The sequence below is a fragment of the Sphaerodactylus townsendi genome, linkage group LG07 (assembly GCF_021028975.2).
Source record: "Sphaerodactylus townsendi isolate TG3544 linkage group LG07, MPM_Stown_v2.3, whole genome shotgun sequence".
Taxonomy (NCBI): domain Eukaryota; kingdom Metazoa; phylum Chordata; class Lepidosauria; order Squamata; family Sphaerodactylidae; genus Sphaerodactylus; species Sphaerodactylus townsendi.
In genome coordinates this window covers 87,675,162-87,702,287 of record NC_059431.1, presented here as the reverse complement: position 1 = coordinate 87,702,287, position 27,126 = coordinate 87,675,162, and the positions used below count along the sequence as shown (strand labels likewise).

Genomic DNA, 27,126 nt, shown 5'->3' with positions numbered 1-27,126 from the left:
TTTCTACCAATGCTTGGAAAGCTGGTTTCTGTAGTGATGGTGCCTAAGGGGACAGACAATCATGCAGGTTGGAGGCCTGAAGTGAGAAGAGTCGGAAAGGGACTGAGTTAATCCCTCCTCTCTGTATCCTCTGTATGGTCATAGCCCCTGAGATAAACTTCTGAAGGGAAATGGTGCTAGAAGAAACTGCTAGAGAAAGGTGAATGTAGCAAAAATCTACACTTCCTCCATTGACAGGTTGCTGAATTCAGTTTTCATGAGCACTTGAAACACATAAATCAATTTGATCTACTTCTGCCCGAATTCTGGGAACAAGGAAGAAACTACAAAGAAAGGCAAGAATAAGGAATGGGGGTGGCCCAGAATAAAAACAGCAGGGTTTATATGAGGCTGCTTTCAAACACTTGGGATAATGCAATTTGGCAATTGTTTGCAAGTGGACTGTCCTGGGTGAAACAGGAAAATCCACTTGCAATCAGTCGTCAAAGTGCATTATCCAAAGTGTTTGAAAGCAGCCTCTGTCTAATAGGCTCTTGATCTATTACAAATGCCAGGGATGGGATAAGATGGTTCCAAACAAATTTACATTAAAACCTTCACATACACATACACAAAAACAGAGAGGATATAAACAAAAATTTAAAAACAAAAACTTACATGTACACCATGTTTGTGTCTAAGTCAATGCAAACAACATCTTGTGGAGGGTCATATAAATCAAAGTACCGGGAGTCAACTCCAACTATAAATGGGAAGGGAGCACTGAGCACCGTTGCCAGAGACAAAGGACAGAGAGGGATGTAGGGACATTGCCACTGAAATGGAAAGATCATCTGAAGGAAAAATGAAATGAAACCTGTGTATTAACAAGACAACAGATACTGCATAACATCCATTAATGCTAGTAAACATGGAACATCACCTCAAGGCCACCACAGATCTTTTGTTCCGCAGAGTTTTGAATTATAGAGCACCTCAAAACGCTGCAGTAAAATCTAGCAAATATAAAAACTGTAGAAGCCCAAGAAGTATTAAGAAAAGCAAGACTTTTTACTGTGAGTTCTTCATGTGTTCTTACAGCATTGAAAAGCTTTTGGGTCAACATTCTTTACTTACAGAGCCATCCACGTAGAAATGATTAAAATACCTGGTAAGGAGGACTAATGGAGAAAGCCTTAAACCAGAGTACAAAACTTAATTATTTTTATTAAAAAATAATTTTGACTTCGCAAGTGCTTAAAAATAGCGTGCTGTGCAACTAGTTTTAGAAGTCAAAAAGATGTCTAACTTGTAGGTCTATAAATTAATTGCAGAACAATAACGGAAAAGTCAACACTATTCCTTTTTTGGCTGCACAGGAATGCAATGGAAGGTTTTTCTTTTTAACTAACAAAGTTCCACATCATTAGTCAAATTTGCTCATATTCATACTGAGGCAATAAAAGTTTGTCTGTAGAACTATTTTTAAAATATGGCTGGAACTGGCAGAGGCGTTCAGTGGGGTTTTATTTTTCTTCAAGTTCTAAATTGTGACTTGTAAGCTATGTTGAGGCCCAAGAAAAGGTGGGATACAAATATCTAAATAAAAATAGAACACATTATTCCCCTTCAGCTGCACGATAATGTGGCAAACTAGATTCTGGGAAGCCAGAAGGAATTGGGTTCAGATTTCATGTCTGCTACGTACATGAGGGAAACTGTACAACCCTGCACAGGGAAAAGTGAATGAATGTAAAGATTAACTCCTTCAAGAGCACTAAACATACAGAAATTCAGATAAAAATGACATGCAGGAGCTGAAGGTTTTGTGTTCAACATGCACTGTTTTCTAAATATTCTATCACCTAAAAAGTTCTGATTTTTAAGTTTGCTTTTTATATCACCCCACCCACCCCCAAGACTGAGCTGAGTCCTACCATTTTTTCGTTAGGAATGTTAGCTCAATGATCCTTCCACCAATATCTGCAGAAGAGTCCTTGTGTTGGAACAATGGACAAGAACTGATAGGACACCAAGGTAGGATCCAACACAGTGGAAATGACTGACACTAATACACTTGAGGATTTAAATGTCACATTTTAATTCCTTTCACTGGCCAAGTTTTCAAAACTCCAATTTTGCAGATATTAAAAAGAGCAGTTGCCTTTATTTGCTCTGATGTTGTTCTCCCCTTTCTCTCTTTCTCTGATGCTGTTCTCCCTTTCTCTTACGGGAGAAAATAATTCTTAACAACATCAAGAACAAAAAAGCCTATCTCAATATGAAATCTTTGACAAGGTAAGGAAATAGTCATTCCCACTTTGCAGGGGAGGGAAGTTGGACCAATTTTATTTCTGCTGGAGTGCCTCACCTGTCCCCAGATGGGTAAGAATTGTTATTACCTAACTCTTCACCTATTTCTCTCAAAAGCATCCCTTTTACTATGAAAAGGAGCGTTGCTTCTGAAAATAGATGCCACAATAAAAAATTTAAGTACAAGAAGACAGACTGAAAATAGGACAAAAGACACAGGTAGTTCAAAGTAAGTTTAGATGTTTAAACCTCCTGTCATTCATAACCTGTAACCAAAATAAGGGGAAAATATTTTAGGGTAGAAACAGAACAGAACCTCTGCTGAAAAGGCAAAGGACACTACAGTGGCTTCAGAAACACCAATGGGTCAAGCTAGGAGAGAACACAGCCTACTTACAGCTTCTACTGCTTCAGCTACTCCAGTCAGCACAGCGGGTCGGAGAGAGTGGAGTAGGATCTTGCCTTCCAGTAACACAAAGAGCAGCAGAGTAGCACAATTTTCTGGTCCAAGATTCATTAGCAGTGTGCTGAAGTTTGCACCACTAGAGCGAGAAAGCAAATGGCTGAGCAAAGCAATGGTCATTAAGTGTAACTTAAAAAAACACAAACATATCAGATACTGACATACATTGTCTCATTCAATCCCTTTCTGCGACATTCACAGGACAAGGATCTCATGTTCTCACTGAAATGGTTGTATTCTGTAAGTAGGCAGAGCTATGCAACCTAGCAGATACAGCTGGGATAGATCTGTCACTTCTGCTCAGTTTAGTCAGGGGTTTGAGAGAAACCTTAACAATATATTCAATCAACAACATCCTTAAAATATTTATAATATTTACTATTACCTGAGTGGCAAAGGTGTAGAAACTGGTTGAGACAGTATTAATGCATCATGTGCAGACAGCTGCAAAAGGGTAAAAAACAACCTTAGTTTCCCCCCGGGATTGTCAAGATCCTGTTGTTCGCTAGACCAGGGGTAGGGAACCTTTAACACTCAAAGAGCCATTTGGACCCGTTTTCCACGGGAAAAGAAAACACTTGGAGCCGCACATAATTTTTGACATTTAAAATAAAGCTAACACTGTATACATTGGGTTTTTTTAACCTTTTACTCCACTCATTCTGAGAAGCACATGGATGAGTCCGCCCTGCTGCGTGCAGGGCGGGCAAGAATGGGTCCAGCGGCTCGGCTCGGAAAGCGCCTATCCCACTCCAATGGGGCAGGCGAGAGGGGAAGCCCACGGCGCAGCCCAGCCGGCTGCAGGCAGTTGGTGCGCCCGCCCTGCTACCTGAAGGCGGGCAAGGATGGGGCCAGCGGCTCGGCTCGTGGAGCCGCAGTTCAAGGGCAGAAGAGCCGCATGCGGCTCTCGAGCCGCAGGTTCCCTACCCCTGCGCTAGACCATTAAGCCCCAGACTTGTTCTTGAAATGGGTGTTCATTAAACAGACAGCAATTCAACACCATACGAGCATTGCCAGCAACAGTAGCAGCAGAAGCATTTTTACAGGCATTCTGGAGAAAGGCAAGGAAGTTGTTCTCCCCAGATTGAAATCCTTCTATTCATATAAGTTACCAGCGGATCCAAGCCAAGTCACTACGTCCATCTCCATGGTGCAGAGTAAAGGGAGAAAAGGGCTAAGGTAGTGACTGGACTAAGACAATTTATTAAATGCTTAGATATGGTACTTCATAGCTCAGATTTAAATTGAAGAATACCTGCCTCACAGCTCAGTCACTGTTTTACAATATCTCTTAAATGAACAGCATTGGCATATTGCTTTGTCAGAAGATTTTACTTTGCCAGGGACATAGAAAAGAGACCTAATGTTGTCAAATAGTTTCCACAGAGATGCCTTCAATGCATAATGGCACAGAATAAAAAAGTAACAGTATGTATGACTGAAAAACAAAATTTATTACTCAGGAAAAAGGGCTGTCCCGTTAAGTTGTACTAAACATTACACTTACCTGTACAAGGATTCTTGGTCTTTGAGGAGAAGGGAAAGGTACATTGTGCATAAAGTGGGATATGTGCCTGAAAAGTAATTTTTAAAAATGATTGCGAAATTAACAACTTCAGATTTAAATACTCACTTGATCATTCATTAATACTTTTAAACACCGTAACAAAGCTCAGAGGAAATAATCCTCTGGGCTTTCCTCTCTGTATACATTTTGTTTGTACACTTTCAACGTTCCTACCAGTTGTCTTATTTTGTCTAATTTTATCTGGTGTGTTTCTTCTGATGCCTAATTAAGGTTACTGTACTGTACTGTAATACAAGAGTATGGATACCATGAAGCAATGCACTGTAATTCATAAATCTGGTTCTCTCTTTTTTATGTATAGCATACAAGGCAGCGTTTGCTACATTCTGCATCACTGAGCTCCTGATGAACTTCAACAGAAAGAAACTAATGGCATGATTGTTTTCTCCCCTTGCTCAGCCAGGGGCTTTTGAAAACGGTACAGCCAAATAACTAAATCTGGGTTTTTTAAATGTTCTTTCAAAGCACGTTAAGCTACTTGCAATAGCAGTCAAAAGGCAGAAAGAAACTGACTATAATTCATCTCCCAGTTACTCAGGGTAACAAGGCTCTGTTGAAGAGGGTTAGAATACATTGCACAATTCAATTCAATTCAATTCAAAGACACCAATAGTGTCATCCTATAAGCATACTCAAAGTAACTAACTCCCAGGAAAATATTCTCAGGATTGAAGTATGATTACCTTTCCTACTGGAATAAATGGAACTTAAAATGTTTAAAAATCCATCTCTACAAACCCTGGTTCTTCCCCTTGAATGGTTCAGTGATCGACAGTATTTAATATTTTCTGTAAACCACATACTACAGTTTTTAACACATGCTACTATTGAGTGCTTTAAACTGAAAGGAAACTCAGCCGGGGGTCAGGAAAGCCCCCACATGTGCATCATTTCACAGATCAAGCAAAAAAGAAATGTTCAGGGGGCCATTTTGCAGTGGAACATAATGCAATAGGACAGTAGTCACTTCAATAAAGGATACAGTAAGGGGCTGTGGTTCAGTGTCAGAGCGTTTGCTTGACATTCAGAACGTCCCAAGTTCTCCAGTTCTGATTTTTGAAAGGGATCAGGCTGTAGATGAAGTGGATGACCTCCAATTGAGACCCTGGAGCGCTGCTGCCAGTCAAAGTAAACAATACTGACCTCAGCGGACTAAAGGTCTGATTCAGTAGAAGGCAGCCTCCTGCGATAACACTGTAGTCTGCTGCAGTGTTTATTGTACCACCTCCTTGCTTACTGTAATGTCCTCTACCTTTGTGAGCCCCTTTCTTCATTATGGTATGTCATGTCTTGCATGGTTTTTTGTTTGCATTGTTTTCCAGTTCTCCCTTCCTACTGCTACTGTATTGTTTACAGGAGTTCTTAGCTGTCAGATTGATTTGCTTCTCATATTTTGTCATCTTTGAGTCTCAAGGAGAAAGGTGGGTTATAAATGATGAGGGAAGAGGGATGATGATTGAATCCACACAAGGTTACCTAGTGAAATATGTATCTCTAAAGATTTAGTCCTATAGGTGGCACATAATTAAACACCAGCTGCTGTCCCATATAAGATGTCATTTAATGCTTTAATTGGGCATGTGCACTTTCCTTTCCTTTAAAACACTTGAGTGTCTCTCTATAAATTTTCTCTGTATCGTAAAGGAGCCAAAATATGGACAGTAAGAGGAAGGGAAGCTGGATATGTATTGGCATGAAAAGGGAAGCAATTCTGTTGCAGTGGCAGAAGCAGGTGGCTCTTCTATTTTACTACTCCCATTTTCAACTGGTTCGCACACACTTGAGGGAAAGGGAGAGGAAGAAGGCAGACAGAAGGATTGTGTTTTCAGACCAGAGAATGATGTTTTCAGACCAGGGGATGAATGATGCAGTGGCATTGCTGTTGCTATGGTGACGGAAACCTTGCCTGGGATGACTAATTACTCCAGCAGCATCCCCATCTGTCCTTTAGCAGAAAAGCAGCAAAAATAAACAAAGCCAGAAAACAACAGAATCTGCTCCTTCCTTAATCTGAAACCCAAAAGACAGAAATACAGAAGAAAGCATCCAGGATGAACTCTCCTACAAATTCCACTTGCTTTAATTGCGCAAGCGTCAATAAATAAGTACGCAACAGTGAGAAGCAAAATGAGATTCGTTGCCATAAATCCACCTGTTCAAAAGCAGAATAAAATTTAGATTCTTTCCCAACAACAATTCATGGCATGTACCACACATTATAGTCAAAAATAGCAAAAAGGAAATATTACCATAATCTACATACTTTTGAAGCCACAACTACAAAAACCAAGAGGCTACTTGGGAAAAACGTTCACCTACTTTTCAATGGGAAGAGGATGAGGTCCAGACACAGACAGCTTGTAGATGAACATAAGGTATTTTCTGAAGGCTTCAAAAAAAGGCCAGTGGGACAGTAAGCAGATGCACTTGTTGGAATTTATGGATTTGGAGGTATCCACTTTTCTCTCTACAGCGGTCAAGAGACCCAACTGTATGTGCTGCTTCTCTGTGAGAAGCTCTTGCGAATATGGCTCGTAAAACTGAATAGCAGCACCATACACCTATAATAATGGGGGAAAGAGATGTGAACAGAGATAGAGGCGCAGAAGTAGTTACATCAAGCCGGTAAAAAGAGTGTAGGACCTAGAGACAGACCCATTGGTTTTCCTTGGACCTCTTGCATTTCCCCCCCTTCACAGCAAGACTACTCAGAATACATGTATTTATTTTTATGACATCTTTCTACTTTATCAGGGTCCACAAGATAGTGAACACTGATACATTTGAACAATTAAAATATGGGTGAGGGTTGTGCTGTCAAGTTACATCTAACTTATGGCAACCCTGTACGGTTTTCAAGGAAGAGATGTTCAGAGGTGGTTCATGACCCTGGTATTTCTTGGAGGTTGCCCATCCAAATACTGATCAGGGTTGACCCTGCTTAATTTCTGAGGACTGACAGCACAGGCTAGCCCGGGATTGTCCAGGTCATGGCAAAATACAGTTAAAAATATACAATTCAATTAAATCACATGAGGCCTAGCAGCTAAGGAGCTCAGAATACAGTAAGCCAGCCAGGGAGAAAGGGGAGTAAAACCACCACCAGCAGTAACTGTGGCCCATTTGATAGTTTTATTCTGCAGCAAGCTTGCTCTCCTACTGCCAGGTGCCCTTGTCCTGGAACAGTGGCGTGCCTGCAATGGAGACATGGGGAGTCAAATGTCCCTGGGCACCCCCTTGTGGGGGGTGGGGTGCAAGAAATGCAGGTCCGTTTGTGGGTTTTTTTGGTATTTTTAGTGGGTTTTTTTGTTTTTGGCCTGCAAGGGGCACAGTTTTTAGGCTAGCAGAACCAAAATTTCAGGGATTTTTCAGGAGACTCTCCTGATGAAATCATCCAGGTTTGGTTTAGGGCAGGGGTAGGGAACCTGCGGCTCTCCAGATGTTCAGGAACTACAATTCCCATCAGCCCCTACCAGCATGGCCAATTGGCCATGCTGACAGAGGCTGATGGGAATTGTAGTTCCTGAACATCTGGAGAGCCGCAGGTTCCCTACCCCTGGTTTAGGGGATCCAAAGTTATAAACTCCCAAAGGTGGTGCCCCATCCCCCATTGTATCCAATGGGAGATAATAGGAGATGGGGGCTACACCTTTGAGGGTCCATAACTTTGGACCCCCTGAACCAAACTTCACCAAACTTAGGTGGTATCAGCAGGAGGGTCTCCTGAAGATACTCTGAATTTTTGGTGCTGCTATCTTAATAATTCCACCCCTGACAGCAGGCACCCCCCAAATTCCCCCAGATTCTCCTTTTAAATCCACCTTAAAGGAAGAATCTGGGGTCCCCAGTTTAAATAACACTGAAAGTGATGCTGTTTTCCCCAATTGGAAGGACTGGATACAACACCATAAAATGTTTTCACAGCAGTAATAAAACATTTTGAAAGCATTTTGGAAACGTTTTCAAAAAATTTTATTTCTGTTGTGTGGCATGGCCCCTTGCTGTGTTCAGATTTGTGATTTGGGGCCTGCTCTATAATGTGAAACTTTGAAACGACTTGGTGTAAAAAACCATTGTTTGGTCACAGTGGGGGAGGGCAGCCGCCCATGAGGGGCAGGGGGACTCAGATGTTGTCCCCGGGCTCCATTTTCCCTAGATATGCCTCTGTCCTGGAATAAGAGCCTGGAGGCTGTGGAAAAGGGCTGGGCAGTGTTGGAGAAGAATGGTCCTTCCATCCCTGGCACAAGGCTCACAGCCTAATCTGTCCTCTAGACCCTGAAGCATCAATTTAAAGGTGAGAACCACTTGCAAACCACATGCTCCACTGACCAGTGGCCCACTACTGTGAACATGGGACTGATGCCATATTGGGGAATTTTGTTCAGAAGAGTCACATACAGCATGTTAAGAGCCATGGATACCTCTCACAGTCAGGGAAAGTGCACCTATGGTTTGGCACTCCAGGAGATAGCACTGGATTACTCTGTCAGCCCCTGCCAGCATGGCCAATTGGCCGTGCTGGCAGGGGCTGATGGGAATTGTAGTCCATAACATCTGGAGTGCCAAAGGTTCGCCACCACTGCACTAAGTGAACTGGCTTGAACAACTGGTTGCAATAAATATATTTTGGTAAATTTATTTTCAGGACATATCTTAAGTAGACCTTTCATTATTTATTTTCTAGGACATAAAAATAGCTCAAGTGAATATTTAAAAGAAATTACAATGTTTTAACAATTTAATTCAGTGCTAAAGCTGTTGCTCAAACCCAAGAGGTCAATATATCTACAAAACAGTATTTCTGCAGCAGGCAGTCTACAGTTATATAAGATCCAACATGCTAAAATAGAAGCCTATGTAGCTCAAGAATACCTTTTCAGCAGATGAAGCAGTGAGAACAAATGTTGAAAATACAGGTAGTGGGTATTTGGTTTGAGGGTCCCAACATTCAATAGTAGCTCCCATTGGAAGACAGAATAGAGGTACAGATTCTGACAAAGGGAATGACTCATAATCTTCTTCTGGATATCTGAATATTAAACCTTTTGAAAGAAAACAAAATTCAGCTTTTTCAAAACAGAGCTTTCTAAAAAATAAATAAAAAGAAAAACACACAATCTGGAACTGAACTGTGTAATACCAGGAAGTAAGTCTCCTTAAGCCATCCTAGGTTAAAAAAATTTTTTTTTTGAAAACACTTTTGCAAAACACAATTTAAAATCTGCCCCTAAATGAAAATCTGACTCCAAGTCAAATTTTAAGATATGGAAGAAAGATATTTTACATTTCGTGTGGGGAGGGCAGAAGCCAAGACTCAAATATAAGAATATGTGTGATAGCCAGGAATGTGGAGGTCTAAGCTCAAACCAAATCTCAAACTTTACTATCAAGCAGTGGCTATGATATGGTTCACAGATTGGATGATACTCGAAAATAAGGAACTGCTGAATTTGGAAGGACATGATTTGTTGTTCAGGTGGCATGCACATATATGGTGTAAGAAAGACAAAATACATAAAGGATTCAATGACCATTTCATACGGAGAATAATACGTAAAGTTTGGGAGGATTATTCAAATCAGGTGATTATAAAAACACATTGGTGGATCTCTCCACACGAAGCTGTCTTATTAAAAGACAGAGGAAGTATAGATTATTTAAGATACAGGGATGTCTTGAAAAAATATGATGGAACACAAAAATTAAAAGATAGAGATGAAATATTAAAGAACAATGTCAATGGTTTTTATACCACCAATGGAGAGGGGGGAAAAAGGATGAGAAAATCGTATTTGATTGCAAGAATTTGAATTGTGGGAAGCTTTGTGTAAAGAAAAGAAATTTCTCATCAAAAAGGTATAAATTGTTATTAACAATGTAAACAAAAACAGAAAAAGTGAAAGAAAATATGATAAAAATGGGTGAGAGATTTAGGTATTATTATTATTATTAAATTGGAAAAATAGGGTAAAATCTGGGGGGAAATCTAAAATTTACAAATATAAAAGAAAATTTTTATAAGATGTTTAACCATTGATATCTAAATCCGGTAAAGCTTGGAAAAATGTATGTAAAGGTCTCTGATATTCGTTAGAGTTGTAAAGAAGAGAAACGGTCTTTTATTCATGTGTGGTGGGGGTGTAAGAAGATCAAACATTTTTGGTTATGTATTTATAAGTTAACAAAAAATATTTTTGGGTATGATTTTATGTGAAGACCAAAGATGTTTTTGTTAAACATGTTGGATTCTGGTATCAGTAAGAGGAATGAGAAATTGGTACCATATATTATTTCAATTGCAAGAATCTTGGTAGCAAAGAACAGAAAATCTTAAGAAATCCCTTCAACAGATTGGATAAATAAAATGATGAAATACACAGCAATAGATAAACTATCTACTTTAATGAAATATAAGAGTTGGGATAATTTTCTAGAAGATTGGGACCCACGTGAACTATATTAAAAACAGAAAAGATTTTCAATTTCTGTCAATATGTCTACAGCATTAATGGAGAAGAAATAACATCTTTAGGATAAGTGACACATAGCTAATTAGTTATTAATAGTAAAAAGGGATAGTAAAGAGGACTAAACAATTATTTAACTTTGAAACTTATGTATACAGTAACCCTGGGATAGATCCAAGTTGGAATGGTAGGTGGTCTTTTATATTAAATTATTCCAATTCATTGCTTAAGAGACAGATTTAATTTACTGTAAAATAAGTTTAGATAAGCTTAAACATCTGCTAATATAGCTTCAGTTTATGAAAATAAATTCCTTACCAGCTTTATATGCAATTGAGTTAGAAGCTGGAACAGACTTCTTATAACACAGGTATACACTTGAGCCCCACTGTAAAGACATAAATTAGGTCATATCATAATTTGAGAACACTACACAAGAATTCCTTATACATATGTTTAAACAATCTATTGTTAAAAGTATCTAATCTTCCAAAGGTCTGGTTCGCATATACAAGCTAGTTGCTTATGAGTGGATCTGTGAAATGATGTAACTAAAAAAAGATGGTGCTTGGCCTGTAATGGCTTATTCACATATGTGTGTTAACATATAATGCAGAACATTATTTCAAAGACAAATCATTTTGATTATGCGTGGTGGATAAAATCATTACAAGAAAGTTAAAATGGAGGTCTTGCAATATTAATTAACTAGGTACATTCTCCCCTTATGACTGCATACACTCCACACATACAGATTGTTTATGGAATGTAGCCTGACTATCCCCTACCACTTCACTTGGCTCGACCTGCTACTGATTTGCATACTTACAGTCACAAAACAAAATAACTTTGTGGAGGTATATACTAGGGGAAAAAAACCCACTCATGTGAGTTGGATCCTACAGAGGATTTCCAATAACTGAAGGGGGCAAATTCGCTCCCATTCCTCCTCCTAAAGCAGACCTGACTTGCCCCTTATGCTGTTTCTGAGATCCATCATCTTGAAGAAACAATAGGTTGGGCACTTTGGGCTGCAGGTGGAAGGTACATTCCAAGTTTTCAGTATATATAAAATCACAAAAACAAAGACATTTTTAAACTGCCCACACTGAACAAAACAGGCTTTTAAAGAAGTCAACTTTCGCTTGCATTTAAATAAGCCATGATGAAGAAGAAAATATTGGCTTTTAACGCCACACCCTAGCCTTTCAAGTTTGGGATTCAACCCTCCCCCCCTTCCGCCCCATTCTTTGGGAGAATTATTTCTTAAATATGATTCAGGCAGCAGAACCAAAGGAAGGAAAAAGTACAGAGCTGTGAAAACTAAAGTGATGCAAACTGTACTCTGAGTTAAGTATGCTAGGTAACAGCGCAACAGACACTTCGTCCACATTTTTTAATAGCAGAAACAAGCCCTGAAAGGTCCATGTTTCAAAATAACATATTCTTCTCACCATGCCACAATTCAAATTCTTATCAACCTTGCAGAAAGTATGAGGAGGAGTTTCTCCTTTGCTGGTTACAATAACACAGATGTCGGTAACAGCCAAGGAGTTTTGGGGTCGCACAGGAAGAGCCCGTCGATAGGTGATAAAGATGCGCTGGGAAGAGGCCGAACTGTTATTGACATTAGCGCAGCGACCATAAGGCGTGGCCTGGATCACCTCACAGCCTGGCATTACACGTTCCTTCCCTTCATATAAAACTCTGCAGGAGGGAGGGGAAAGTGGGACACAGGAATATTTCACATACAAAATACTAAGCGGTTCATCAAAGTACTGTACAATAAGCCCCTCTCAAAACAGTATCTTGTGGAAGAGACAAAGATCTTCAAAATGAGGAATTCCAAACACTGGATACTTTTATTTTATTTTATTTATTCCTTAGATTTCATAGACCGCCTCATCCCCTGAGGGTTCTAGGCAGTTCACAACACAAAACTAAAGAGCAGTCAATAAATAACTTAAATTACCTCTAAAAACATTAAAATCAGTATGCAGCATAACATCCCCATATTAGCGGCACCCGGTCTTAAGGCTGGGAGTGACTGGCAGCGCCCCAGATGGAACTAATATAGAGCACTGCCAGAGATGACACCATGACAGGGCCTGTAAGGTTTTTTTAAAAATCTTGGTTACCCATTCCTGCACTGTGATATTGACATACATTAACAATGCTTATACCTGCTTGGATTTGGCCTTTTGAATTTACACATAATATAGCAAAAATGCAATACTGCACACACTGAAATATTTTAAATGGGGTGGTAGCGGCAAAAACTTGGGAGAAACAAATCACTTTTGCCATATTTAAGTTTCTTGCTGAGAGCGCTTACTGGACTTCCACTTAAAATCACCCATCCTAGATTTCTAATCATAAAGTTTGCAAAACATCCCACCTGCTTCATGGAGTTATGGGCAGACTGGCACTAAGTAAGGCAGCCACATGATTTTTTTAAAAAAACAACAACATTTAAACAAAAAAGGATCCTGAGGTAAAATTATTTGTAAAAACCAGCTTAGCAGTTGTATCCAGTAAATATGATAATGACATTAATTAGCACACAGAAGGCATAACTATGTAAAAACATACAGCTTGAGAACAAAGCACTCTGTAGATCACACAAAATAAGATTTAGCTAATCAGGCCCAGACCTGCAAGACTGCACAGCTATCCCACTTCCAGATGGATGCCAGAACTTGCTGCACAACTACTGTTCTAATAACCCAGTTCTAAACATAATCACAAGGACATCCACCATTGCAGCATATAGTGTTACACTGATGGTAAACTGATGTTCCAAATCTAGCACAGATATACCAATGCTAGTTCAAACATACCACCATCTGCCAGCACCATGTCTAGCACATTAGTTCTATGCGGCATCCATGCCACTTGACAGGTATGACAGTCCTTACGACACATACGAGCGGACTGTACCATCATAACCTGGCCACTCTTTGCACCAGTGCAGCCATATAGACCTGTAGCATAGGAGTAGATTTCATGAACAGACAGGTATGGATTGGAGGTGGGTGACACAAAGAAACATAAAGTTACCACACAGCCCCTCAAGATACTGCTACCCAATAATGATAGTCTACTCTAAGATCAAAACTGAAGCCAGTGGATCAAAACTAAAGCTAGTGGAGTTTATGCTCAACAGAACATTACACAGAACTTCATGCAACGGAGCCTACAGTGCAGGACTCATTTGTAATAACAAGAGCACAATACAACCTCAGTAAGATATTTCCCACCTTCAATCAACACCTATATTGACTGAACATTTGGGATCCCAAGGTAAGCTTCATTATGCATAACCATATCTAACCTACATCATTGCTCTCTTCAATTTGCTCTGACTTTTTCACATATTCCCATTTACTAGGCAACTGGTCCTGAACACTCAAAATGTGGTCCAATTTGGCAAAGGAGGCAATTACACATAAAAAACACTAGTAGCATTTCCTTGAAACACCCATAATTTGAATTACACGAGATTACTAAAATTCCACTATTAAGGATTCAAACATTTTTAAAGAACACATTAACTCTTCCTTCTCATACATTTCAAACATTCTTTTCTACTTCACCATGAACTCACTACCTATAAATCAATTAAAAAACATCTCACCCAATATCAGTAAGAGGGGGTTTCTCCCTGCTCCTCTTGTAGCAAAGAAAAAGCTCTGGGCTTTTAAGACTCCCATAGTTCAGGTTGGCTTGAAGTGCTGTGGGTGTCGATTCAACACAAGTGTAACCTTCGGGGACTGTTTCACCTGCTGATTTAATAATGACAGCAAGATCTGTGATTGGAGCCTTTGGACCAACAGACTTTGTTTCAAGACGATTTATTTCTTGATCCAGAAGTGTTGATGTATCCGTGAGTCCTGCCACTACAAAGTAGTCGGCCACTCTTGGGCCTTTATCCTCAATCATAGCTGGTTGCTGGAATTCCTAGGAAAGAATGAAAACATATATCAGACTAACATACATGGTTTCTGAAAGAATCAGTAGGTCACTTCCATTAGCAAAGGAAAGGGTAGAAGAGATTCCTTCACATGAATCATCCTTTCTGGAATGCTCACGGAATCTACCTTTGTGTTTAAGTAAATATGGTAATAGATCTATCTTACAGTGCTCGAAGGATGACAAATGTGCATACTTACATACTCATAAATAATGAAATTTGGCTTTATGACGTCTTCATCATCCCAAAGGAATGCAGGGAAGACACTGATGGACTTTTGATAACAAAGTTCCAAGAGTGCTGTCTCCTTATATTCTAGCCTCCACAAAAAGGAATGTAATCTATATTTCTGAAAAAAAATGTAGCTGCAATCTAAAACTATTTAAAAATTTCCAAGCTGTATAACTTACACCAGTTACAAAACTCGGTTTTCCAATGGCAGACAGCTGAGCTATTCTTTTATGTATTTCAGAACAATAATTTCAGGTCAATAAAGGTCAATACATTTTTCCCCATCTAGAAATGAAATTTGAACAGCTTTGAATCCGTTACTACTGACTATTCACTATATGTTAGATACCAAGCAAATGTCACCACTGTGGGATACAGTTCATATCAGAGAAAAAGAATTGCCAACAACTTACTTCTTAAGTTCTTTCTTGAGCAAGAAGGAAAACCCTTGCATCACAAAATGAATACTTTTTGTATGTGTATAGCATGCAGTTTTTCTAGATACACAAGTTGCCTCAAATACTTCTTCTGAAATTTGTACATTCATTCCATAGGTCAAAGATAGCATCATGATCATCTTCACATGGGTGGATACTTGGGGAAGGGGGAGAAGCAAACAACCGGGGTTCATCAGGTCATTGTTGAGAGAAGCCTTCAACTTAGATTTCCAGCTTATTCTTCAAGCCACTGTGCTAAACCAGACCCAATTCAAGCTTTTGGAGTTTAGGGATCCAGCATATCAAATACCCCTTTTTTGCCATCAAGTCACATTTGACTTATGGTGACCCCGGCGGGATTTTCAAGGCAAGAGACATTCAGAGGCTGTTTGCCATTGTCTACTGCCATGTCACAACCCTGCCACGATATAATCCAAATACTTGCCAGTGTCAACTCTGCTTAGCTCCTGAGATCTAATGATATCAGACTAGCCTGGACTATCCAGATCAGGGCAATCAAATACCTACTGTGCAATAAACAGAAAAGATACTAGATTGGTTACATATATCCTTTAGATGCCTATCCAGAAAGCCAGTCCTCCTGTTTCTCTGAGCTTCTTAATCCAAAGATCTTCAAAAGCTCCTACATCTAGGATCCACCATTTCTTCTGCTCCTCCCTTTATGACCAATATTTGCACCCCATAGACACCCTATACTGCCCTTCAGTATAGCAGCACAGAACTATCAGCAGACAGTTTTTATGACAGCAACTCTTGTTTGGTGAGTTAAGAATGCAAACAGTCACAGTTGTGTCAGGAAAGCCTTGATCTGCAGATTGCGTTAATAATGGTTCATTTTTTCCTCGTGTAACACTAAAACTGGAGAACATCTGGTGAAAAGGTAAAACAAACAGTTGGTTTTGTGGAGGGGTCTTTACAATTAAAAAAAAACATTGACCAAGTAAAAGAAGACCACAAGACTACTGAAGTTCTAGAAGGCTCAAAATGCTGGTTGAATGAATAGAATTAACACCATGCCTACAACCTGCTATTGGCAATTAAAATATTTCTCCCTTCTCTCTTCTTACGGCTAAAATGTTACTCTTTTCACTGTGAAAATCCTAAAAAATTTGTTCACATTTACCACCTAGCCAAAAAGAGAGAGTATCAATTCATGTATTCCTTCCTGTGCTCAGGATGCCAGTGTGGTAGAGTGGCTAAGAGCTACGGACTCTCATCTGGAAAACTCAGTTTGATTCCCCACTCCTCCACATGAGTGGCAGCCTCTGCTCGAGAGATCCAGGTTTGGAGTTCTAAGAAAACTAGTCACAGTTTTCTTAGAACTCTCAGTCTCACCTACCTCACAAGGTGCCTGTTGAAGGGGGGGGGAAGGGAAGGAGTTTGTAAGTCGCTTTGCGACTCCATAAAGATAGAGAAAAGTGGAGTATAAATCTAAACTCCTCTTCTTCTAACAGAGGAATGTTTATTTCCTGAGGTGGCGTGGGGAGGGAGCATACAGAACATGTCATATAGCAGGACAAAAGAAAATATGTCCCTTGGCAGAAACACTTCTGAATTCTTGACATACTATTCACATGTGCTATGTTCCCCACACAACTGCTATGAATAAAACCTCCAGGTGTGCAGAGTTTGGCACCCTTCTGGTATAGTGCTGTTTGTGTTTTATATTGCAGCCACATGATGCTCAAGACAACAACCTGTCCTAAAACCCAAATTGTGCAGGATTGTCCTTGAGCTAACTATAGGCTTACTTTACAAAAGGAAATTCCATTATTTACAAAAATCAGCATTTGCTTGTCTAGCCTGTAGTTTTAAAGGTCAGTTACAGTCTTGTCATCATTTATTCTTTAAAAACCTCCCTACTAGTTCAGCCCAAAGCCTTCTAATTACAGTGAGAAATTCACATTCTGCATGCTTCTGCTTCTTCTTGGTTATTTTTTACAGTTATGCAGTGATATGTTCAATAATCACAATCCCATTGACAAACACTAATAATTGTGTGCTATAACGCTACAATTGACTAATGACAAACCCAGGACCACGGAGTTTTCAAGGCAAGAGATGAACAGAGATGGTTTGTCATTGACTTCCTCCACATAGTAACCCTGGATATCCTTGGTGGTCTCCCATCCAAGGACTAACCATGACCAACCCTGCTGAGCTTACATGCTCTGGAGAAAATGGGCTAGTCAGGGCTATTCAGGCTACTAACTAATTTGTAATATTATATTATAACACACACTTGTTGATCGGCCAAAAACCAATTCCACAAAAATGGTAGCTAAGAACCAAATTTACAGACTGTTCTCAAATCAATGGATGGATGATCATTTTTAAAACTCTCAGACTGTTACAATACACAGCCATAGCTGATTATTTGCCATACACTCCAACTTTTATAAAAGGAAAATATATAAAACTTGTTTTAAGTTAAAACACAGACATTATTCCCTCATAGCAGAGGGAAAACCTGACAAGCTTCCCTGTGGTCTGGAGTCTTTCAGAAATCAATAAAACATAGAACATGCAATGTAATGTATTTGCATGAAATACTGACGACAAATATTGACTACCCACACAAAACCCCCACCTATATACAATTCTACCCTGAGAAGATTATGGTTCCTATTAGTAAATGAAATACTGTCTCCACTAAACAACTGGATGAAACTCAAACACTACTCCAACCATCATAACCTACATTTCAAAAATCTCTGGTGATAAATATCAGTTGCTGGCTTGAAGGTCAAGGAGATACTGTACTTCCTATTATACAGCGCGCTAGAAACGTGGTACTCGTCATGCTGCTTAGATGTTACTTCCCGCTACTGCTTCAGTGCCACATGAAGAAAACCTGCCAGCAGACTACAGACTCATGAGCTTCTCTTAAATTGCAGAAGTGAATGCCTGAAACAGATCTCACAGTAATTTACAAGTGGCCTCTCCCCTAATGTTCAGCACACTGCAGTGGTTTCAACATCCAGGGTTAATTTAGGAGATTCCAGAGTCAACTAAATGTACTCTATCCCAGTTTGGGCACTTACTTCTTTGCGTAGTGAGGGGGAGCAGAGGAGAGGTAGGAAGAAGGGCTCAAACACAACGCCTCAAGTTTTTTAAAAAAACATTCACAGAAGATTTCCATATCTTCGCATATATAAACCACGGAGTCATGAGACAGGTTTCAGCAGAAAATCTTGGCACTGTAATCTTATTCGTCAGCATGATACTGAAGATCAGCATAATACTAAAGATCTTTCTTCACTCAATTTCTATTGCAATGAAAACATATAAACAACGAAAGATAGTTGATTTCTTCGTAACTTTAAAAATACATAACTTCACACAGTTTCCATAACACGACACTTCCATAACACAAAGTTCTTCTGGAACAGTGGCTCTCAACCTGGGGGTCGAATGACCCTTTCACAGGGGTCGCCTAAGACTCTCTGCATCAGTGTTCTCCATCTGTAAAATAGATAAATGTTAGGGTTGGGGGTCACCACAACATGAGGAACTGTATTAAAGGGTCCCGGAATTGGGAAGGTTGAGAACCACTGTTCTGGAAGAAGAAACAAACACAGAAGCTTTGGATATAAACTGGCAACCCAAAGAATTTTTTTCAAACATAATACACGGAACTTGGAAAATAATGTGATCACTGTGAAGTCCATATAAGTAAAATTACCACCTGCCCCGACCTGGATGGCTCAGGCTAGCTCGATCTCATCAGATCTCAGAAGCTAAGCCAGGTCGACCCTTGCCAGTATTTGGAAGGGAGACCACCAAGGAATACCACATCACTATGCAGAGAAAGGGAATGGCAAACCATCTATAAATCTCTCTTGCCTAGAAAACCCTGCGGGGTCACCATAAGTTGCCTGTGACTTGACATTTAAAAAGGTGCCTGCATCTATACAAAGTCCAACAGCTGGAAGTTGCTTTCAAGTACTCATTCTGTTCATTTACATAACACACACCAACACTACTTATACACATACTCTCTCCCAACAGTAGGTGATTATGTTCAGGGAAATCACATGGAGATGGACTATTTTGAAGCTTACTAACCTCAAAGCATATCTGTTTTAACAAGAGACACTCTCCCCCTCAGTAATTCTCCAGTCCTACTCATAATTACTAAGCACATCTAAACTTTTCAGACAAATACTCTGTCACTTTCTGAGACAGAGATTTTTCACATCAAACGTCTTGAGATTAAACCTCAGATCAGAAGAAATACTCAGGATGTTGCTACTATCTTTATCTGAAACAAAAGTAACAACAGTACCTTAGTCCCACAATATGAGACTCTGCAAAGATGAGATCCATATCCCAAACTGAGGACAGCCACCTCAGTTTGCCCAGAAATCACGAATCTATCTTCGAAAATTCAGCAATTTGGGAATGGTTTATCTTGAAATAGTGAAAACAGAAGCAAATGGTATAGGCCCGTGGTGGCGAACCTTTGGCACTCCAGATGTTATGGACTACAGTTCCCATCAGCCCCTACCAGCATGGCCAATTGGCTATGCTGGCAGGGGCTGATGGGAATTGTAGTCCATAACATCTGGAGTGCCAAAGGTTCGCCACCACTGGTATAGGCAAACTAAAAGAAATTCTGAACATGGAATGACAGTTAACTGATCTTCATTATTACCTTTACCTCTTAGTTACCTTTTTAAACTGGTGACTTTCCAGCCTCTAAGTTACAGAAAGGTCCAAATAGTCTACTTCAAGAACCTCATCAGGTGAAAACTTATTGTACAACTCACACAATGTTGTTAATGTTGCAGGAACATAATACTTACCAGAAGGTGATGGAATCTTTATGGACCACAGCCACTCACTCCTCCACCCCACCCCACCAGTCTAGGGTGGTGCTGCACACAGTAAACCAGGCAGCAGAACTAGGTAAGTGCTAGGGCCCCCAGCTCGCCCATCCAGGTCTCTGTGATGCACACGAGGTCAGTCCCCTTTCCCATCCAGAATCAAGTCCCAGAAGAGGACAAATTTATTTTGGACTGACCTGGCAATCACAAGCAGCAGCACCAGGCCAGTTGGCTGGACAATGTGTACCTCTGCTCTCCCAAGGTTGGGGGGCAGGGTAGAAGGGGTGATAGTATACAAATATCTGGGACCCCTTCTCTGTGCACTATCTCTTTGTGCCCCAACACCATAGAACCCGTTGTCCATCAGCCCTGGAATATGGATCCCAGGCCCTCCTCCACCTCCCCACCCAGGCACATCCCCTGACCCAGCTATAAGCCCCTAGGTTAGAGACCACCTCAAACCACATTAGTTGGCAGGCAGGCCAGCCCTCTGTCTCCCACTTGAAAGGACGATGCTAGCGAATCGCTCTCCTGTTTCCCAACCATGATTACAGTACGCTCTTCCAGGGTTATCCTCTCATGCCAGCCCTGTGCACCATCAACACTGACCATCACGCCCAGCCACAGCAGCAAAGGAGGCAGATAAATAGATGCCCCCTCTGCATCCAATTGTGCCAAAAACAATCCTCCCAACTCATATTTAACCATGAGACCACTCACATCACCCTACCCCTTAAGCCAATAAAAAAGGGCCTGGGACTCTCCCACTAGTTCTGTACCACCACTTTTCAGCCACCAGCATGCCTCTTGTAGGCACAGCAAGCTCAACTGCCCTGATTGTTGTGGGCTTTCTGGGCTGTGTGGCCATGGTCTGGTAGATCTTGTTTCTAACATTTCGCCCGCATCTGTGGCTGGCATCTTCACAGGTGTATCACAGAGGGAAGTGTGTTAAACACTGTGCCCAGGAACAAGATCTACCAGATTATGGACACACAGCCCGGAAAGCTCACAACAACCAGTTGAGTCTGGCCGTGAAAGTCTTCGACAATACACTCAACTGCCCTGTCCATGCAGCAGATGAAAATCATCAGGTAGCTGAAGTCTACCTCTTCCCTCCCCAGCAGAGTAGCAGAAGCAGCAGCAAAAGGAAAAGACTTTAGAGGAGCTCACCTTGATCTATACCCTATGAAGACTACATACACTATTAGCAGAAGTATAGGTTTGAATTACATTGACAAAAGAACCATCTCTTAAACATTTACCTCCATAAGTTTTCTTGATCTGAAAATTTTCTGTACAATTCAGCCACAGAAATATTTTATCTGCAGGTTACAGTATCTGCAGATACTGTATCTACAGTGTCTTTTTTTAGAAAATGAGAACTATTATTCATAGAGTTAGCATCTTAGAAATGAAAGCCATCTAAGAATGATTTAGACATCTAGAAGCAAAACTATAGGGTGAAGGTAGGGACAAATGTACTCAAAATCTACCTATAACCATGAGAAAAGCTACCAAATGAAATATATATTCCAAGGTCACAATCAGACCCATCCTAGATCTTTTTCTAACAGTTGTGCAAACCTTTCTTGACTACATTCTTATTTTTAAGTAAAATGCTTTTGTGACTCAGATTTCCAGTGAATCATCACATTTTGAAGTTGCCTTGGCAGATTCATATGCTGCAGAAAAACAACTGTAACAAAAACAAGGACTGTGTGTGTTGGATCCTATGGATCAACTCCACTCAAGATGAGGCTTTCATCCAGTGCGAGCAGCCTTCCACTGGCATGAAAAGCTCTTCCAACCAGTGTAAGACTCAGCATCCCTAAAAAGCAACTCCCCCTTGCAGCAGCACAAAACAATCAACCTACTTTACAACAATCTGCTTCTCAACCCTGCGTTTAGACAAAATGAAAGTTATTCTGACTCCTTGGGGAGGGGGGGGGGGCGCAGGGAAGGATGGCAAAACACTCTTCCAATCTAATCATTGCAAGAACCAGAAATAATGAAAACTGGTTCACAAATGCCACAGAGACAGAGCAGAGAGAAACCCTGCCAATTGAATACCTTCTTTTTTTCCAGACACTGCTACCCACTCACATTTCAACTTAAAGGGAAATAAAAACACTAGGTCCCCATAAATCAGCTGCAACTTAATATAATTTTACACATACATAACCATATTTATCTGTAGCAGAGGAATAAAACAGGAGTCCAGTGGCACCTTAAAGATGAACAAGCTTTATTCCAGCATAAGTTTTTTTGTGAGTTAAAACTCACACTAGAACTCCTTTTTATTCTGAGTTGGAATTAGAAATGCAAATCTTTTGGAAATTTTGAAGTCATAGAAAAAAAACAGCTTTGGGGGGGCAAAATTTTGGGGAAAAACTGGAATATATGCAACACTTATGGTCCTATAAATCTGGACACATTTTATTGTTTTAACATGATAAATGCATATTTTAGAACTTACTCAGCATATAAAATTACAGCATTTCACATCTTCATGACTTCAAAAAGTTACAAATGCCTTAGTTTTCTATAAAATAGCAAATATACCCAATGCTTAAGGGGAAACTGCAAACTGATGCACACTATGCTATCTCAGCATATGTACCTTAATTTTTGCTATTCATTACAGGAAGCTCAGTTCTCTTCAGAGTTTTCCTCTGAGGCTTTAGTACAGTTTCTGTCCTATCTCCTTTTGATCTATTTTCCCTCCAGCAAGGGAGCAAAAGCCAATTGTTATTTATTTATTTATTTATTTTTTCAATTTATATACCGCCCGATCCCCGGGGGGCTCCGGGCGGTGAACAACAGTTATCCAACCTGTGTGCGTATGTATCACAGTGGTTTGAGAGAGAGGTGAAAAAAACAGCCACAAGTTCAGCAACACCTGGTCAAGAGGACAATAGAAGGTATGCAACAGTTGACCTGCAATTTTACACCACTTCTATACAGAATGAATAATGCACATTTAATCCATTCTCAATGCACTTTAGCGATCAAGTGCATTTTGCCATTTCACACAATAAAATCCAGTTGCAAAGTACACTGTAAGTGGATTGAAGGTCCATTATGAAGAATGTGTGAAAGTGCTCAATGAAAGTCCTACATGCTCCCCTCAGAAGATTAGGTAACCTTCCAGGTGTACGACTGAGATATACACAGAAAAAAATGAAATGCACAGATATCGGATAGGTGACACCTGGCTTGACAACAGCACATGTGAAAGGGATCTGGGACTCTTAGTAGACTACAAACTGAATATGAGTCAACTGGGTGATGCAGCAGACAAGAAAGCCAATGCAATTCTGGACTGCATCAATAGGAGTATAATGTCTAGCTCAGGGGTCTGCAATTGGCTATGCTGGCAGGGGCTAATGGGATTTATAGTCCATGAACATCTGGAGAGCTGCAGGTTGCAGACCCCTGGTCTAGCTTGAGGGACGTAATACTACCTCTCTGTTCTGCATTAGTCAAATCTCACCTGGAATATTGTGTCTAATTCTAGGCACCGAAATCCAAAGCCATGTATGTCTTTGAAAACATTTAACTAATTCTAAAAAAAAAATATTTCATAAGAGTTTTTTCAATACTTCCAGGTTTCCAATTTTTCCATTACAAATTGTTTTTAAAGTCTCACAAAAAAATTTTAAAAATCCATTTTTTCCAGGCCTTCACATCTTTAATTGAAATAAGAATTTGATCAGCAAAAGACAGCTTTTCTGATTAATTTTCTTCACTGAACTTCTCAGGCTTCTTACAAAGTGAGATGGTTCTTGGAACACCAAATGCAGGAAGTCCCTACTATGTATTTGCTACTTTACATGCTATAAAAACCATGAGAACAGAAAAGCCAGAATATGATCCACTATTTTCTACCAACTCTTAACAAAAGCCGTTAACACATGATTGCAAATGATCCTGTTACCATTTTCTGTCAGTTATGTCAAAAGAGCCTTATCAAGCACCAGATGGTAAGGACAAGTCATTCACATCATGTGCTTTCAACTATTTCCATGATAAACACTGTGCTTAGCAGTAAAAATATCCTTACTATGCAACACTTACATGTTTGGAGAATTCATATTCAAATGCGAACCATTTCACAGGAAATAAGAAAAACCTTCCAGAATCAGATGCCTTAAAAATGGTTCAGACAAAAACTCACTTTGGTCCTCTGGTAAAAAAAATAAAAGATGGAACAAAACATCTGAAAACTACGCTGTGATTCAGCTGAGATAAATCCTAAAGCTGATAGAAGTTATAAAATTGGACAAAAATACCAAATACTTAGAAAACTGTGGGGTCTGCACCTGCGGCTATCCAGATGTTCATGAACTATGATTCCCATCAGCCCCTGTCAGCATGGCCAATTGGCCATGCTGGCAGGGGCTGATGAGAATTGTAGTTCATGAACATCTGGAGAGCCGCAGGTTGCAGATCCTGTATGCTTGCTTATACATATTTGAAATAAATCCTCAACTCTTCCACATGAGACAGGAGTTTCAGCAGAAGGAAGGAGGATATAATTTGTTAGAATCATTGTGCAAATTTCTTACTCATGATGACAGTGTAATTCAGGCAGCCAGAGGAAACAAGTCTTCCTATAACTTTGCTCCATAAGTCTAATTTTCTCCTTTAAAAATATTTTTAGGCAACACATTCATCCAAATGATTTTTGCATTCCAAAAATCCACAAAGACATGGTGATTAGGTACTACACGTGGGAATCTGCCATGGACTTGCAGGAGGCATCTTATTTCTCCCTCCCCATTATTTCCTCTTTTATGTTCCTGAAAACACCTATAGCCTCTTTCCTTCTCCTGCTTCCTTCTCTCCTAATGTTTCCAACCTCCAGGTGGGGCCTGGAGATCTCCTGGAATCATAACATATCTCCCAACTACAGATACCAGATCCATTTTAGAATTGCCAGCTCCAGGTTGTGAAATACCCGCAGATTTGGGATAGAGCCTTGAGAGGGTGAGGTTTGGGGAGGGGAGGGGAGTGATGCTATCCATCCACCAAAGCATCCATTTTCTCCAGGGAAACTGATCTGTCATTTGGAGAGCAGTTGTAATTCCAGGTGATTGCTAGCATCCAACTGGAGGCTGGCAACTATTTCCCCTGTCTCCAGATAACAGAGATCTGTCCCCGCAACAAAATTACTGCTTTGGAGAATTGATTCAATTACATTTGGTTGAGGCGTCTCTTCTGCCGGAGCCCTGCCTTGGAAAAAAATCTCCAGGAATTTCCCAGCCTGAATCTGACAATCTCCAGGAATTTCCCAGCCTGAATCTGACAACCCCAGGCAAGCTCGATCCCAATGAGTCCTCCCTAAAAGGTCACAATAGACATGGAAATGACCCAGCCCTCTTCTTCTCCCTTTTGCACATAGAAACAAAACCTGGTAATGCTGAGGTTACCTAGCAATAGGGAGGGAATCTGTTGCTTAAAGCTACAGGTGCTACATTTATCATTTTTGTGATTCTTCAACCTCCCAGTACATTTTTTAAATTTCACATTTTTCTGTTAGCCAGGGGTCCTTTTTAGGCTTATAAAAAGATCTGTCTTGTCAGTTCACAGCTACAGTCACTGAATTTAGGTATTGCCTCTTTGGGCCAACTTTCCTATGAGTATATAGATGACAGCTGCCAAAGAAAGAGAGGGGGAGATCAGTTTATCTGTTTATCAGACTGAATTTAATTTGTTTTTAAATTTTGTAAGATAATATACCAAGGATTTCATAGATCATATTTATTATCCTTTTCTATTATTAGCAGGAAAGGCAATTGTCAATATTATTTTAAATTCCCTTTTTACCATAATGTTCTAAAAACAAGCACAGTCATAATTCTCAAATCATAAATTGATCTACTAAATTGCAGCTCTACAAGCAAAAACATTTTATACTTAGTATCATTATGTATGATTCTTTACAAAGTAATTTTCAATTTCTTAAGGATTCAGAACAATTACTATGCCATAGCATGTCTGGTAAGCATAATGGTAAGTCTGGTCTGAAAAGCATAGAAGAGAAAAAGTCTGCCTCCTATAACACCTCTTGACTTAAGGCTTGTTTTGTTCGGCTTTAACTCACTGTTTCCTGCCAATGAAGATGTCCCATTTGCTCATGATTGCTAGAGAGCAACTTATTTCTCTGATCCAGTCACCTGTTTTCCTTTGTACTTTAAAACCTGCTATCAGCAGAACGCTTCTCACATACACACACCCTCCTCACAAACTTCTTTTGGCTAAGTCAGTGATAGCTGAGATATCAGGAGGTACATTTAAGTGGGAAAGAACCACCTAGAAAATAACCTACCCCCCACTCCATGTTTCTGAATATTACGCTTTTGAGCCTGCTACCTGCATGCAGGGAGGCAAACCCAGATCAGACACAACAGGTAGCCTCTGAGGGGATGTTGTTCTACTGCATTCAGCAACAACTGGCTGAATCAACCACACCTGATGAGGAGATGAAGCAAAACTACCCATTTCCAGTGAAGGGCAATTGAAAAGAAAAGGAGAACGACAGTTGGGTAGATACCGTGAATGGTCCTTCTTCTCTGAGCAAAGAGGACATCTTGTGGGTGTTTCTCACCATTCTATTGGGGAGGAAGAAAATTACTTTTTTCTCCTTCCTGTTTGTGATGAACCCGCCCATCTTCTTCAGTGTGGAAACTCCCCAGAGCAGTCTTGAACTAATTAGTGCAATCATAACATCTAAAACAAACTTATAACACTTAATGTTTATTAGAGAAGGAGCATATGGTAAGAAGTACAAGGTTGTCTTATGTAGTTACGATGACTTGGGGG

The 27,126-nt window shown here is 40.1% G+C and overlaps 1 protein-coding gene across 3 annotated transcripts in view; it reads right to left on the bottom strand.

The window, feature by feature from the left end:
• DENND4C (DENN domain containing 4C) overlaps nucleotides 1–27,126 on the bottom strand; it is a 72,296-nt gene that overhangs the window by 38,530 nt on the left and 6,640 nt on the right. For all 3 annotated transcript variants that reach the window (XM_048503101.1, XM_048503102.1, XM_048503103.1), the window contains 9 exons: nucleotides 14,448–14,770; nucleotides 12,265–12,517; nucleotides 11,129–11,198; nucleotides 9,216–9,385; nucleotides 6,663–6,904; nucleotides 4,263–4,329; nucleotides 3,141–3,199; nucleotides 2,690–2,834; nucleotides 658–833 (listed from right to left, as the gene is read on the bottom strand). In XM_048503101.1, coding sequence (XP_048359058.1) covers nucleotides 658–833; nucleotides 2,690–2,834; nucleotides 3,141–3,199; nucleotides 4,263–4,329; nucleotides 6,663–6,904; nucleotides 9,216–9,385; nucleotides 11,129–11,198; nucleotides 12,265–12,517; nucleotides 14,448–14,770 — 1,505 coding nt within the window. The remainder of the gene's footprint in view (nucleotides 1–657; nucleotides 834–2,689; nucleotides 2,835–3,140; nucleotides 3,200–4,262; nucleotides 4,330–6,662; nucleotides 6,905–9,215; nucleotides 9,386–11,128; nucleotides 11,199–12,264; nucleotides 12,518–14,447; nucleotides 14,771–27,126) is intronic.